Consider the following 17,578-nt stretch of genomic DNA (forward strand, 5'->3'; position numbering starts at 1 on the left):
TAGCTCTTGGGTATTCATGTTTTTGCTCAATGATCCTTAATATCTTAATTACTAATAATCCACTAAGACTTGTCTTCGGGCATTCACTTCCAAGATTGAATCAGAGCATGCATAAACAGTCATACTAACTGTACAAGCTAAAGGTGTAGTCCTGCCCATCCAACTACCTACCAACTACCTCCTCCCCATATTGTTATTTTTTTTATTTTTGCTCCTTTGCACCCCAGAATCTCTACTTGCACATTCATCTTCTGCACATCTATCACTCCAATGTTTCATTGCTAAATTGTAATTATTTCCCCACTAGGGCCTTACCGCCCTAATCCTACCTCATTTGCACACACTGTATATATATTTTTTTCCTATTGTGTTATTGACTGTATGTTTGTTTATTCCATGTGTAACTCTGTGTTGTTGTTTGTGTTGCACCACTTTGCATTATCTTGGCCAGGTGGCAGTTGTAAATGAGAACTTGTTCTCAACTGGCCTACCTGGTTAAATAAAGGTGAAATAAAATAAAATAATTCAGGTGTGTGAACCATAAACCTATGGATGGTCATGGCCCAGAAAAAAATATATAATCATTTTCTAGGGCTGTTGCGGTGACTATATTATACCGCCACACTGGCTGTCATGAACGCAGTAAAATGCCATGTGACCTTAGAGTCACGGTAATCTCCCTTTGTGCGGTCTGGTAGTACACAACTCGCGGTCATCAGATTGCACTATTGTCCCTCTAACCACTCTGAAATCAATGCAAATGCAATCGAAAATCACATCATCAAAACAGTATGTGCTTTTAAAACTCATCTCACTGTAATTGTTAGGTTAGATTACTTGTTAGATATTACTGCATTGTCGGAACTAGAAGCACAAGCATTTCGCTACACTCCCATTAACATCTGCTAACCATGTGTATGTGACAAATAAATGTGATTTGATTTATCAGTTTGAAGAAAGAGGTTCAACGACAGGTTGAAACTGAGTGGAAAACATGGACGTGGATGTCGCTTCAAAGCCTAACACAATGAAATGGACAGCGCTAAGGTGTTTGAATGTTAAATGACGAGACAGAGGCATTGATGCGAGTAACCAGTCTTGTTCAGTACATGACAACGCATCCGGGTATCTCAAGCACCCCGGTAAAACACAAGAGTAGCGGTAATGAACATTTACCAACAGATGGCATCACTGTGCCATCTTACACCCATAACATCTTCCATTTAATAAAATAGGACAGGAGGTGTCAATTCACTAACAAAACAAACCTAGTAACAATTTCCAACATGAACAGTTTAGTAATGTTTTTTTTTCCAGGTAACAACAACATATTTTGATATTCTCTTCACTTTTATCTCTGTCAACAATCCCTGATGGGAAACCTACAGATTAAGTATTTTTGGTGGCTGGGACAGACGCCCGCAGCGTGAAAAGACAGGGGGCTTGTCTGCGAGGACTGTGGGTTCCCGCACAGGCGTGTCACCTGAATGTCTAAGGGGAGAATTGATGGGCGAAGGAGCGGCCGACCTGTGATCCCCTGGCTCTTCGCCCAGTGCCTCAGGCCCCATGTGACTTGCTGGGGTTCTGTCTTTTGTCATGCGACCCCTTTGACCATCAGGGTTCTGAGTAGGTGCTGGCTCAGCAATCCGAAGGTCAACCCTGTTACGACGGTACAGTGATCCATTCACTTCGACCAAGTAGGAGCGTGGTGCCACTTTCTGTACACAGGATCCGAGTCTCCAGAGGCCTGTCCGGTCCCCTGGTAGTGGCTTCATTCGCACCGTTTCACCCACCCTGAGCTCAGGTAAGTCTTTTGCTGATTTGTCGTAGATGAACTTGGAGACCTGTCTTCTGTGACGTAGCTTCACCAGCACGTCTGTCACCACACATGGCTCCAGGAGAGTGCTGGCTACTGGCAGAGCTGCTTTTAAGCGCCGTGCCATGAGGCGCTGTGTCGGGCTGCTGTCCATGCCTTCTGTCGGGGTATTGCGCCACTGCAGGATTGCTTTCCAGGCATCTTTGCCCTCTCGCAGAGCCTTTTTGCAGAGGTTCTTTGCGATTTTTACTGCGGACTCTGCCTTCCCATTAGCTTTTGGGTGTCGTGGTGATGAAGTGACGTGCTCGAATTCCCATCCTGCAGCAAATTTTCGGAACTCAACTCCGGAGAATTGGTGTTTAGTGGTTTAATTTAGTGGTTGATGTGTGGGGTGAAAAAACCGAGTAGCCTACCTCATTAGTTAAAAAAAAAATAAAAAATACTGTCAGGAGAGCGGCTTCTATTCGCTATTCGAGTGCATACTGATGACATAATTCCCCCGCCTCTGTTCCTGCCCATTTGATAATGGCCCATTCTAAATTTAAATTAAATTTGACATATTAGTAAAGGCTAGATTAAACTGTGGGTGAAAAAAATAATACTAAATAAAAATATGATCACTCGATGAGAGAACAGCTTGTGCAGCCACAGGCAAGGACCGGAGCGCCAAGTTTTTTTGCGACTTTCTCAAATCATCAATAGCCTATAGTCGCGTCATGCAGCCCATATGTTTTGATTTTTAAGGTTTGTACAATATAACTCTTTAGGACCTGCTTCAAATGATCACTTTTACGCTCAACATAGCCACTTCATATGCGCACTCGCTCCAGAATGACAAATATCCTATCTATTTTATTCGGCTAAGTTCAATTACATTAATCTTACTATAAAATCACATGTAATAAACTATTGGAACGGGACTCAAGCATATCTTGTCTGCTAAATGAACAAGCCTACAGACTATGGTATGGCGCATAGCCAGATGAAGCATTTAGCCAGATAACATTCTGTTTTTCTGAAATACATTTTCTTCATATCATAATGTTTATATAGACATTCCTAAAATAAATAGGTTTTTTGCTTTGGTGTATATTCAATTGATTTAAACTTTTTAAATGTAGATGTTCCAAAAGTGCACATCAGTGGCTTGTAATGCAGCTGGTATGAGTGGAGGCATCCAAATGCTAAACGTGTTTATGTTCATTAATAGTCAATTACAGTGAGACCAGTAGTCTTTTGCATGACAATAACCGACTGACAACATTTCATGACTGCCACAGCCCTATGTGCTACCGTATCCCTCGATTTTTTTTTACAAAACTATGAAATATATATATATATATTTGGACAAGCAGCTACATATGTTGGACAAGCAGCTATTGTTCACTAGGAGCGCCGCCTCTGAATGAGCATTTCCTGTTTGCTTATGGCAGAGTACAGCTCACTGAGTGGGCCGGCAGGTAGCCTAGTGGTTAGAGTGTTGGGCCAGTAACCGAAAAGTTGCTAGATCGAATCCCTGAACTGACAAGGTAAAGATCTGTCGTTAACCCACCCCTAGGCCGTAATAGAAAATAAGAATTTGCTCTTAACTGACTTGCCTAGTTAAATAAAAGGTAAAAAAAAAAATATATATATATATATATATATATATAATAATAATAATAATAATATCTCATCTACTTAGAGTTACTGTCCCTTAGCAGAAGGTGTCCTGCTTGGTCATGAAGACGCGTAGCTTCATGGTAGACAGCATTGGCTGCTTTCTCTGCTGCCTCCTGTACTGTCTCTGCCTCCTCTGCTGCAGTAGCTCCTACTATCCCTCCTCTTACTGCTCCTGCTATTGCGGCCATCCCAACGACAACTCCTGCAGCTATGCCTACCCCTGCACCTGTCTTTGAATCCCCTCTCATGGTCGCCCCGTCCTTTGCTACAAGTACTGGTCGTACTGCCTTTGTCACGGCTGCTGGCCCTATTGTCATTGAAGATGCCATCTGACGTTTGACTAAATTAAACAGTGGTTTTGTAGCGAATGGAAGTGGGATCCCTATCACCAGTGCCACCCCAAGAAAAGCTCCTACCACTGCACCTGTTGCTATCCCTGACCATTTGATCAGGAGTTTCTCCCTTGCTCTTTTCTTGGCTTGTTTTCTCATCTCTTTCTCTGATATCTGGCCTTTTAACTCCTTCCTAAGACCCTCTATCTCTGCTTGTATTAATCTCTCTGCCTCTTGGAGCATCTCGTTGGTGTAGAACCCTCCTCCGTTATCTCTCACCATCTTCTCTATGGTGTTGAGTAACTCTGCTACTTGGTACTGGTTACTGTACCGACCCTGCTGATTGGTGTTCCAGTATTTGTTGTCGATGACGTGATAGCGGCCTCCACATTTCTCCACAAGCTTGTTCAGATCAGCATTCTGTTGGACAAACTTCTCAACGGTCAAACCATTGAGCTGGTCACCATGAGTGAAGAGGACTGTAGCATATTTGAAGGCCTCTGGTGAAAAATACGTCTCGATTTTCACTACAGCTTCGTTCTCGTGGACTGTGTACCGTTCCACTTTCAGTACAATGAGAAAGGCATGCGGTCCTGGAGCACACTCTGTTATACATTTAACTATTTTAGGTTTCAGCTCCTCTTCAGGGATGTCAGTGTCAAAGAATCCAGGTGTGTCAATCAGGGTGATGTTTCTCCCTTTGATGTTCTTGGTATGAGCTTTACATTTCTGTGTTGCGGAGATGGAGGAACTGTCTGAGAGGAACACATCATCTTGTCCGAAGATGGTGTTTCCAGCAATGCTTTTACCTCCTCCAGTTTTCCCCAGCAGCACAATCCTGATGTCTATAGGGAGGGTTCATAATTATAACTTGAAATGGATCAATCATATCGTAATAATGTATTTGATTTAAAGGTGGGGGTGAAGTGTTGTAACTCACCTTGCTCTGGTCGAGTGCCTAATACGAACCCTCTGAGATGCAAAGCATTCTGGGCAGTCTGAAAAGCCTGTAGATTAGAACAAACAATACAACTGCAATGAAGGACTGTAACTGTTATTATTGAAAAAATCTATAATTATGAATGTATGACAGTATTATTGAATGGCTTGGCTGAAATAGTGAAGTTAAAGGATTTTTCCCCCAATGCACGGAGTGAGACCCTCTTCAAAAGTCTCTGCTCACCTTGGTAGAATCTCTGTCATTTGGATGGACAATGATGCGGACAAGGAAGGGGGTTCTGTTTGCTCGGTTCTGCTCATACCTACGGATCTCTTCTAGCAGAACCTGTGTTACCACGTTGTGTGGGAACCGGAGAACCACACCAGTTCCAACTACAGGGAAGGCAACGGAACGGAAGCCCCGGTTCTCACAAGAGGTCAGAATTTTCCTCACACCCTGCCTCAGAGCCTGAGAGAGGACCAGAGGTCAAGGGTTAATGGAGGATCAATGGTCACAACACACACACATAAAGGGACACACCTGTACTGCTGGTCCTTGGGGATTGTTGTCCCAGTGTGCACATCTGAGGAAGAAGACACGGCCAGAGCTGAGACCAGACAGTCCCTCCACCAGAACGTTCTCACCAGGTGCAGTCCGTTCCCCTAATTCCCTCAGAAATGCTGTCATCAGCGCCGGTCCAGCTGCATCCAACAAGACATTACCCACTCGGGAGGAGAGAGGGTCACTACCAACCATGGGGGAAACCAGGGCATCCACCTTCAGCAAAAAAGAGATGGGAAAAAAAGAGAGAACATTGAGTCAGTATGAAGTCAACCTAATTCACAGAATGTTGTTGAATCAAGGCTGTGGCCATGTCAGTGTGTCTCTCTCTCACCTGCTGTTTCTCTATGGTTCCCTGGATGATCTCCACCTGGACACAGACCTCTGGAGCCACTGGTCCACTGGTGGAGGCAGCAGTGGTGTCTCTCTGAGGAGCATGTGTAGTGGTAGTGGTGGTGCTGGACTCTACCTCCCATCCAGGAAACTCCCTCTTCCCCTGTAACAGCCTATCACAGGCCTCCTGCATGGCTCTCACTGCCTCTCCACTCACATCAATCAGAGTGACCTTGGTAAGGATGTGCTGTTTCCTCCCAAAGTCCCTCACTGCAGAGACTATGGCCTCAGAGCACACCTTCAGAGGAACGCCCAATATCCCAGAGCTGATGCAGGGCATGGCCAGAGTCTGGAGTTCCATGGTCTCTGCCAGATCCAGGACTGTCTTTACTGTCTTCTCCAGCAGAGGGCGCTCATTCCCACCTACGCTGCCCCCTACTGGTCCCACTGCATGCAGCAGCATCTTACAAGGCAGATTCCCCCCTGTAGTCTCTACCACTGTACCTGTGGGCACTCTCCCTATCTGCCTAACCAGATCCCTGCTGGCCCGCTGTACCTCAGGCCCCCCCGCCCGGCTCAGAGCTGCAGCCACGCCCTCAGCATGATCCAGGTCCTCATTGGCTGCGTTCACCAGCGCATCCACCTGTTCCTTGGTGATGTCACCTTGACAAACAACTACCTGCAGTCCCAGACGGAGGCGATAGCTGGTGGCTGCGACCATCTCCTCCTGTATAGATCCGGTTCCTGCTTCGCTGACTACGCCATCCTGATTCTGTTGATGGTGTCTCACGACTCTTACACTGGACCTGCCCATCAGAAAGGCCCCAATCTCCTCCCTCAGCTCCTGAACCTCCTTCATGTGGCCCAGAAGCTGCACTCTACACCCAGGACCATACCTGGCTACCACCCTGCATCTGCTCTGGTTAATCTCCTTCACCTTTGTCTCAAGCTTAGATTTCAGTTCAGCCAGGAGGGCACCGTTGGGCACGTCAATCTTCTCCTCCCCAAACTCCCCCAGCAGATCCTTCTCAGCCTGGTCCAGTTTCCCAGAGGAGAGGGAGAACAGATGGAGCTCTGTATCCCCCAACTCTACTTCCACATGGAGTCCCAACCCCAGCAGACTGCTCAGGTTCCCAGGCCTCCCATACTCCTCCCTCAGGAAGGACAGGAGGTGGGGGGACACCTCAGGCACCACCCGCTCCAGCACCAGAGAGATTTTATCTGTAACTAACTGTCTGGCTGCCTGGACTTCATTTGCATAGCCGTGCAGCACCAGCTGAGTTGAGTCACCGCGTGTCACCTTCACCCCTGGAACAACCTCCCCTAGATCCTTCTCTATCACTTCACCTAGAAGAAGGAGCTGGACCTGTCCCAGATGACAGGTGGTCCTGATCTTCTCCTGCTTCCCTGTGCTCAGACGATGGAGTACATGTTCATGACCACCAGGTGGAGATGTCTCGACCGTGAGGGAGTGGTGACTCTAGATTTGGAAAACAAGTGAGTCATTGCAGGGTAATTTCACTGTGGTCATGACAACAATATTTTATTATCTTTCTATGTATTATTGCAGTTCAACAGTACAACTGCTTCTGGGATATCTGATGATTCTCCATTCTAGCGTGGAGGTATTTTTCAGTTTACTTTAACATGGTTATATTTAGTTAAAATGACTATATTCCCTCAATATTACAAAACCATACATTTATACCTCACAAACTGGCAAACATCCAAGTGTGGGCTAACAGTGCAAATACAATAACAGTGCATTGTCGTCATGGTGATATGTGACTCTGTTTTGGTGTGTCTGTATAGTCTGGCCTCACCTGACTACTGACTGGGGAGGTTGTTGTGGGTGGTGGCTCCAGGCTGTCTCTCAGAGTGAGGAAGAGAGGTCCTCCAGGCATCTCCAAAACATGATTAGGTTTCTGAAGTACCCTCTCCTGGACTGGAAGAGATAGAGTCATAATGAGTTGTTGTTGTCATGTAGTACTAGTAATAACAATACCAACAATAATAATAAGTTGTACTATATATTAAGCCTTTTGCATTCACTCCAGGACTTGAAGAGTTAAAGGCTACATAGGCCTAGAGGAGTTGTACTATAATCTATTAAGTAATATACTGTATGTATATGTATATCTATAAAGTTATTAATTAATATACTGTATGTATATCTATAGTTATTAAATAATCTTAAAAGTTATTAAAATAACAACTTTCTCCCTTTTTAGATTGATAAAGTACTGTAGAATTAATCAATATAATGAAAAGCCAAAGTAATGCATGTGCGCATGCCTGTCTGCATAAACGTAGCCTGGCTATGGTAAAGTGAAACTTAAGCCGATACCAGATTTATATGTTGTGTATGTCTGAAAAACATTCAGATTCAACAAATCCTACTACAAATACTACTTTAAATATTATTGTTTTCCCCAAGTGTAGTCCTATTCAAATAATACATATTAAACATGTAGAATAACATATTGAAAAACAAACGTTCACTTATGAACGACTTTGGCAAGACTTGGCTATATGGTAATACCGCACTCCATATTCAATCACTTAGCCTAAACATTTTCGTACCTGTCTGGTCAATAAATGCGATCTTGTAGACTTTGTCACCAACTGATTCTACTGGTCCACAATCTCCGCCACCGGATTTACGTTTAACTCCAAAGTACCTTTTTATCATATGTTTCTGTGGTGGGTCCAGAGTCTGGCACTCGAAGAAAACAGGGTATTTGAAAACTTCCATATTATGAAGTAGCCTGGCTATTATTTGTCGTTGACCCTATTAGAAAGAGCAAATCAGTCGATCGAGGAGAATACGTAGACGACACTACATGCACACTCGGACTCCTATATTTTTATCATATTTGCCTGAACTTTAGATATGGTCCGCCCTGGCCCAAAAATAGACGTCTATTATTGGTCCAGATTTTGTCAGTCCAGACAATCCCCAAATCAACTTCCGTGGATTTGTTGCACTCTTGAGGGGATTCGATTAATATGTCCCGGGCGCCAAGGTAGGAGTGTTTTGCAGCGGGTGCAAGTAGATTGATCATAGGGAAATTGTTAGGATTGTAAGAAAAGCGATCCGTGAAAGATGAAACGTAACCGTTAAATCACATTTGTAAACGTACAAACGCTATGTTACGACTATGAATGAACATTTACACGTTCAATTCTTACTTTATGTATGCCTTTACTCGTTTATATATATATTTTTTATATGTACAAACTTGTCAGGAATGTGGTATCAGCAAAGGACATGAACCGAAATTAGATAGTATCTCGAGCCCAAACGTGAGTGTTGCTTTGCAACTTCCGGTTTCATTTCTCCCCCCAGAAAGTCAAGGGCTGCCAAAAAAGTCCAAGTACCCCTGACTGCAGTGTGCAGTTCGGCTGGCTCAATGTGGGCGGAATCAGACGTTTGAGAAATATGATGTAAAGTGGTACCAGCACATGTGTTGTCACACTTTTTGCTCCATGCTATATTTGAGACAAGCTACTGTTATTGTTGCCGTGAACAACATACTTGATATGTGTGTCATGTACTGTTAAAATTGTGTTGATAAATGTTATAACTTTGTAATGATATTATTTAATTGAGCATATATACACAGTTAATACCTATCCTGATTTCTAATGCTGTTTACTTTCCTCATGAGAATGAAGACAGACTACACCATATAGACGTACTGACACACTCAAATCAAATCAAATCAAATTTTATTTGTCACATACACATGGTTAGCAGATGTTAATGCGAGTGTAGCGAAATGCTTGTGCTTCTAGTTCCGACAATGCAGTAATAACGAGCAAGTAATCTAACTAACAATTCCAAAAAAAACTACTGTCATACACAGTGTAAGGGGATAAAGAATATGTACATAAGGATATATGAATGAGTGATGGTACAGAGCAGCATAGGCAAGATACAGTAGATGATATCGAGTACAGTATATACATATGAGATAAGTATGTAAACCAAGTGGCATAGTTAAAGTGGCTAGTGATACATGTATTACATAAGGATGCAGTCGATGATATAGAGTACAGTATCAACGTATGCATATGAGATGAACAATGTAGGGTAAGTAACATTATATAAGGTAGCATTGTTTAAAGTGGCTAGTGATATATTTACATCATTTCCCATCAATTCCCATGATTAAAGTGGCTGGAGTAGAGTCAGTGTCATTGACAGTGTGTTGGCAGTAGCCACTCAATGTTAGTGGTGGCTGTTTAACAGTCTGATGGCCTTGAGATAGAAGCTGTTTTTCAGTCTCTCGGTCCCAGCTTTGATGCACCTGTACTGACCTCGCCTTCTGGATGGCAGCGGGGTGAACAGGCAGTGGCTCGGGTGGTTGATGTCCTTGATGATCTTTATGGCCTTCCTGTAGCATCGGGTGGTGTAGGTGTCCTGGAGGGCAGGTAGTTTGCCCCCGGTGATGCGTTGTGCAGACCTCACTACCCTCTGGAGAGCCTTACGGTTGAGGGCGGTGCAGTTGCCATACCAGGCGGTGATACAGCCCGCCAGGATGCTCTCGATTGTGCATCTGTAGAAGTTTGTGAGTGCTTTTGGTGACAAGCCGAATTTCTTCAGCCTCCTGAGGTTGAAGAGGCGCTGCTGCGCCTTCCTCACGATGCTGTCTGTGTGAGTGGACCAATTCAGTTTGTCTGTGATGTGTATGCCGAGGAACTTAAAACTTGCTACCCTCTCCACTACTGTTCCATCGATGTGGATGGGGGTGTTCCCTCTGCTGTTTCCTGAAGTCCACAATCATCTCCTTAGTTTTGTTGACGTTGAGTGTGAGGTTATTTTCCTGACACCACACTCCGAGGGCCCTCCCCTCCTCCCTGTAGGCCGTCTCGTCGTTGTTGGTGATCAAGCCTACCACTGTTGTGTCGTCCGCAAACTTGATGATTGAGTTGGAGGCGTGCATGGCCACGCAGTCGTGGGTGAACAGGGAGTACAGGAGAGGGCTCAGAACGCACCCTTGTGGGGCCCCAGTGTTGAGGATCAGCGGGGAGGAGATGTTGTTGCCTACCCTCACCACCTGGGGGCGGCCCGTCAGGAAGTCCAGTACCCAGTTGCACAGGGCGGGGTCACTCCTTTTCTTGTTCTCAACTGCCTCCACATAGAACATCTCATCATCTCTCTGTAAGTGGAACGAGAACATGAAGGGTTCCTAGAGGATAATATGTTCCTCTTCATCCTGGCCATCATACAACCGTTGTTCTTTAAGGCTTGTAATGCGGTCTTCCCCGTCCATCCCAATTACACTAGGGAGGTAAACGGTGCCTTTAAATGTTGGGAGTTCACACCACCTAGCTGCCTCTAGGATGTCCCTTAGAATAACACCTGCTTCCTTGAAGAATAAATATTAAGAGTAGTGCCTCGTTGGGTGATCAAGTCAAATTACACCCCACTTTCACAAAACCACCATGCAAAGTAAAAGCTACTATTACTAAAGGGGTTTTCAGTGATATCTATAACTACTCATCAAGTAATCACAACTATTATATCTTGCCATGCGTCAAGCCTTCAGCATTACACACAGTAGACTACATACCCAGTTCACAGCTCCCAGTTCGCCGTGCATTTTGTTTTCAGTATCGTCTAGACAGAAAACAGATTGTGGTCATTAAGTAATGTAAGGGAACCTCTAGGGATGTGTATACAATAATGCACCTTAATTTAGCTAATAGCCTATACAGTACCTGATCCTGCAGAGCTGGATGCTGATGTGACATGCTGTGACTTCTTGGGGGGACGGGGACGTCTCCTACATCATCCTGAAATATATTGGAGGGGTGGTTTAAGTCTTTAAGCATTGGTTTAAGACTATACCACTCATCATACGAGAGGGGGGTTTGGGGCGGGGCTAAGTCTTTAAGCATTGGTTTAAGACTATACCATTCATCATACGAGGGGGGGGGGAGCATTGGGCTAAGTCTTTAAGCATTGGTTTAAGACTATACCACTCTTCATATGAGAGGGGTGGTTTAAGTCTTTAAGCATTGGTTTAAGACTATACCATTCATCATACGGGCGGGGCTAAGGGGGTTAAGTCTTTAAGCATTGGTTTAAGACTATACCACTCATCATATATATATATAGCAATCAAATCAAATATTTCAAAAAATCAAATGAATACTATGCAACCATTCAAACAACTGCATTAGCATGAGAATATATAGTGGTGAGAACAAGTATTTGATACACTGCTGATTTTGCAGGTTTGATCAAAATTACAGACCTCTACATGGTCGCAGTTGTAAATGAGAACTTGTTCTCAACTAGCCTACCTGGTAAAATAAAAGTGAAATAAAATGTTTTTAAAAAACAAACATGCTTTGTAAGTAGTCCTATGAGTTCAAACAGGTGCAGTTAATACAGATAATGAGTGGAGAACAGGAGGGCTTCTTAAAGAAAAACTAACAGGTCTGTGAGAGCCGGAATTCTTACTGGTTGGTAGGTGTTCAAATACTTATGTCATAAAATAAAATGCAAGTTAATTACATAAAAATCATACAATGTGATGAATATATCTCTAATATATAGGTTAAGCTTTAAGTTATTCCATATCTTTAGAGGTTGTCTGACCAGGTAACCTTTACTGAGAGTAGCTATTGTAGCTGGTAGGAGAGAGTATTTGATGGCTCTTAACAATGTGGGCATACAGGATTTGGATTTGACCATTCCCTGATTCTGTTGGAGGCTCTAGAACTTTCTAGATGTAAGTTCCTGCTCACTTTTGTTTTACATTTTACAATATTGTACGTAACTTAATACAAATTGTAATTCATGTTACAGAATATATTACATAATATAATGCTGTGCATTTCTAGTAGCATGTTCTTGACTTTTTGTTTGACATTTTACGATCTTGTGTGTGAGTTATAGATCATGCTTAAGGTTTAAATAATATACTTTTTCATCTTTGAATTTCATATTTACATCCATTTGACATTGTTTTCAAACTCTTTATTGGTGTTATCATTACATATACTGTATATGATACACTTTCGATGTTTGATTTTTGAATTGAATTGATGTTAAATTATGAAGTTAGATTATGATCAATTACGATTGTAAATGAGTGATAGTAAATTATTGTAAATGATGATAGTACATGATGATGATAAATGGTCATAGTAAATTATGGTAAATTATGATTTTATATGACGATGTTCTTTTTACCATCAGTAGTGGTCATGTGGAGCAGGTCTGTAATGCAGTTTGTATGTGATGTACAAACTATTTCTTTTCTGTTTATTTTTAAAGTGGAATTAGGAAATAGAAAAAATAAACATCCAACATATATTTGTCTTTAATGTTAAATTACATTAGAATATTACATCTACACATCATGGCCTAAGATACAGCCTTTATCCACTGGACTAGAGAACACGAGAGGACGCTAGAGAATATCTTAAGCTGTCTGGTACAAGTGGGACGCTAACCTCGACAACAGCCAGTGAAATTGCAGGGCGCCAAATTCAAAACAACAGAAATCCCATAATTAAAATTCTTCAAACGTACAAGTATGTTACACCATTTTAAAGATACACTTCTTGTAAATCCAGCCACAGTGTCCGATTTCAAATAGGCTTTACGGCGAAAGCACACCAAACGATTATGTCAGGTCAGCACCTAGTCACAGAAAACCATACAGCCATTTCCAGCCAAGGAGAGGGCTCAGAAAAGTCAGAAATAGCGATTAAATTAATCACTAACCTTTGATGAACCTCATTAGATGGCACTCACAGGACTTCATGTTACACAATAAATGTGTTTTGTTCGATAAAGTTCATCTTTATATCCAAACATCAGTTTACATTGGTGTGTTATGTTCAGTCGTTCCAAAACATCTGGTGATTTTGCAGAGAGCCACAACAATTTACAGAAATACTCATCATATATGTTGATGAAAATACAAGTGTTATGCATGGAACTTTAGATAAACGTCTCCTTAAAATGCAACCGCTGTGTCAGATTTCAAAAAAGCTTTACCGAAAAGGCACACCATGCAATAATCTGAGTACAGCGCTCAGACAACAAAACAAACCATACAGATATCCGTTATGTTGTGGAGTCAACAGAAGTCAGAAATAGCATTATAAATATTCACTTACCTTTGATGATCTTCATCAGAATGCACACCCAGGAATCCCAGTTCCACAATAAATGTTTGATTTGTTCGATAAAGTCCATCATTTATGTCCAAATAGCTCCTTTTTGTTTGTGCGTTTAGTACACAATCCAAACTCACGACGCGTGGGCCAGTCCAGGCAAAAGTTCAGACAAAAAGTCATATTACAATTCGTAGAAACATGTCAAACAAAGTATAGAATCAATCTGTAGGATGTTTTTACCATAAATTTTCAATAATGTTCCAACTGGAGAATTCCTTGGTCTGTAGAAATGCAATGGAACGCAAGCTAACTCTCACGTGACCGCGCGTGATCAGCTCATGCCACTCTGACAGACATCTGACTCATTCAGCTCCCATTCCCCCCTCCTTCACAGTAGAAGCATCAAACACCATTCTAAAGACTGTTGACATCTAGTGGAAGCCTTAGGAAGTGCAATATGACCCCATAGACACTGTATATTCGATAGGCAATGACTTGAAAAACTACAAACCTCAGATTTCCCACTTCCTAGTTGGATTTTTTCTCAGGTTTTTGCCTGCCATATGAGTTCTGTTATACTCACATACATCATTCAAACAGTTTTCGAAAATTCAGAGTGTTGTCTATCAAAATCTACTGATAATATGCATATATTAGCAACTGGGCCTGATTAGCAGGCAGTTTACTCTGGGCACCTTATTCATTCAAGCTACTCAATTACTGCCCCCAGCCATAACAAGTTAGTATTGTGGAATAACTACGACATTGTTTGTACATTGTCAGTTTTCTCCTATCACAACCATTAAGCTCTGTTTTACAATTATTATCGGCCTCATGGGGAAATCCCTGTGCAGTTTCCTTTCTCTCCAGCAACTGAGTTAGGAAGTACGCCTGTGGTTTCTTTGCAGCAATTTGACCAAGAAGGCATGTATTTTTTTCTTATTCTTCAGAACAGTGTGTGAGAGTGAATTGTACACTCCTATCCTTTTCAAATAGGTTTCACTCTTCCCCTTTCAAAGGGTGAAAACAAGGACTGATACTCAGATATCGATACTTATTCAATAAAGGAGATCAACAGATATAGAAAGACACTTTGCTAAATGACACTGATCATTCTATAAACTCTGATGGAAAAGAATTTAAAAAGTCTTCGTGGCAAACCCTGTGATTTAGCTCAAATTTGTACTTAATTCTCCCATTGACTTTAAGGAATGATTCATGCAAATGTCAGTGCAGTGCACACTTTTCTGAATTCTGAAATCGGCATCTTAAACATGGCCATAACTACATATGAGGACACCGTGGTCCGTACCTCGACTTCAGAATTTTTTAAACTTGAAAATATATATATATAGAGAGCGCATTCGGTAAGTATTCAGACCCCTTGACTTTTTCCACGTTTTGTTACGTTAAAGCCTAATTCTAAAATGTATTAAATAGTTTTTTTTCTCATCAATCTACACACAATACAAAACATAATGACAAAGCAATAACAGGTTTTTTGAAATATTTGCAAATGTATATAAAAAAAACTATTCAGACACTTTACTCAGTACTTTGTTGAAGTACCTTTGACAGTGATTACAGCCTAGAGTCTTCTTAGGTATGACTCTACAAGCTTGGCACACCTGTATTTGGGGAGTTTCTCCCATTCTTCTCTGCAGACCCTCTCAAGCTCTGTCAGGTTGGTTTGGGAGTGTCGCTGCACAGCTATTTTCAGGTCTCTACAGAGATGTTCGATCGGGTTCAAGTCCGGGCTCTGGCTGGGCCACTCAAAGACATTCGGAGACTTGTCCTGAAGCCACAAGTCTTGGCTGTGTGGTTAGGGTTGTTGTCCTGTTGGAAGGTGAACCTTCGCCTCAGTATGAGGTCCTGAGCGCTCTGGAGCAGGTTTTCGTCAAGTATCTCTCTGTACTTTGCTCTGTTCATCTTTCCATCGATCCTGACTAGTTACCCAGTTCCTGCCGCTGAAAAACATCCTCACAGCATGATGCTGCCACCACCATTTTTCACCGTAGGGATGGTGCCAGGTTTCCTCCAGATGTGACACATGGCATTCAGGCCAAAGAGTTCAATCTTGGTTTCATCAAAACAGAGAATCTTGTTTCTCATGGTCAGAGAGTCCTTTAGGTGCCTTTTGTTAAACTCCAAGAAGCTGTCATGTACCTTTTACAGAGGAGTGGCTTCCATCTGGCCACTCTACCATAAAGGCCTGATTGGTGGAGTGCTGTTCTTCTGAAAGGTTCTCCCATCTACACAGAGGAACTCTAGTGATCTGTCAGAGTGACCATCGGGTTCTTGGTCACCTCCCTAACCAAGGCCCTTCTCCATCGATTGCTCAGTTTGGCCAGATGGCCACCTCTAGGAATAGTCTTGGTGGTTCCAAACTTCTTCCTTTTAAGAATGATGAAGGCCACTGTGTTCTTGAGGACCTTCAATGCTGCATAAATGTTTGGATAATCTTTTCCCCAGATTTGTGCCTCGATACAATCCTGTCTTGGAGCTCTACGGAAAATTCCTTCGACCTCATGGCTTGGTTTTTACTCTGACATGCACTGTCATATGTGGACCTTATATAAAAAGGTGTGTGCCTTTCCAAATCATGTCCAATCAGTTGAATTTACCACAGGTGGACTGCAATCAATTTGTAGAAACATCTCAAGGTTGTTCAATGGAAACAGGATGCACCTGAGTTCAATTTCAAGTCTCATTGGAAAGGGTCTGAATACTTACACTACGGGTCAAAGGTTTTAGGACATCTACTCATTCAAGGGTTTTTCTTAATTTTTTCTATGTTCTACATTGTAGAATAATAGTGAAGACATCAAAACGATGAAATAACACATATGGAATCATGTAGTAACCAAACCAAATCAAACTATATGTTATATTTGAGATTCTTCAAATAGCCACCCCTTTCCTTGGCAGTTTTCCACGCTCTGGCTCTCTCAACCAGCTTCATTAGATAGTCACTGTCACGCCCTGACCATAGAGAGCCATTGTTTCTCTATGGTGTAGTAGGTCAGGGCGTGACTTGGGGGTGATCTAGTATATCTATGTCTATGTTCTTTTTCTGTGTTGGGGTTTTGTATGATTCCCAATTAGAGGCAGCTGGTAATTGTTGTCTCTAATTGCAGATCATTTTTAAGAAGATATTTTTCCCATCTGTGTTTTGTGGGATCTTGTTTATGTGTAGTTGCCTGTGAGCACTGCATTGTCTTCACTTTTCGTTAATTCTTTACTGTTTTTGTGCGTTTCAGTTACTAAACTTGTGGAAACCATATCACGCTGCACCTTGGTCCGATAATTCTTACGAACGTGACAGTCACCTGTAATGCATTTAAATTAATTTGTGGAATTTCTTTCCTTCTTAATGCATTTGAGCCAATCAGTTGGGTTGTGACAAGGTAGGGTTTGTACAAAAGATAGCCCTATTTGGTAAAAGACAAAGTCCATATGTGACTCACCACCTGGATTCGGTCTTATGTAGCAAGATTTGCATTTCTGTTTTTTACATTGGATAAAAGTAGAGACTCAGAGCTACAAAATGGTATATCATGCACTGCATTTTTGAAGAACAATGGGAAAGTCATTCTGCTTTGAATGTTGGTAAACTTGTAAACTCACTTTTGAGAAAATGTCACTTTAGTGTTTCAGTGAGAGAGCTCTTTGTCTACACCCATTCAGCATATTTCACACCCACCCATCTCATTTCGCTCTCGGAGAGCACACCTGACGCTCTGGCTGATGATTTGTTTACCTCTGGATAACATGAAAACAGCCTAACCA

General features: G+C 42.2%; 1 protein-coding gene across 1 annotated transcript; it reads right to left on the minus strand.

The window, feature by feature from the left end:
- Positions 1-1,083: 1,083 nt before the first annotated feature.
- Positions 1,084-8,601, minus strand: LOC112259840. The gene is made up of 7 exons (XM_024434500.2): positions 8,228-8,601; positions 7,468-7,589; positions 5,646-7,124; positions 5,291-5,527; positions 4,994-5,218; positions 4,751-4,817; positions 1,084-4,655 (listed from the first exon to the last, which is right to left on the minus strand). The coding sequence occupies exons 1-7, from the start codon at positions 8,397-8,399 to the stop codon at positions 3,493-3,495; spliced, it is 3,465 nt and encodes a 1,154-aa protein (XP_024290268.2). The 5' UTR covers positions 8,400-8,601; the 3' UTR covers positions 1,084-3,492.
- Positions 8,602-17,578: the final 8,977 nt, after the last annotated feature.

Source organism: Oncorhynchus tshawytscha, linkage group LG10 (assembly GCF_018296145.1).
Source record: "Oncorhynchus tshawytscha isolate Ot180627B linkage group LG10, Otsh_v2.0, whole genome shotgun sequence".
Classification (NCBI taxonomy): Eukaryota; Metazoa; Chordata; class Actinopteri; order Salmoniformes; family Salmonidae; genus Oncorhynchus; species Oncorhynchus tshawytscha.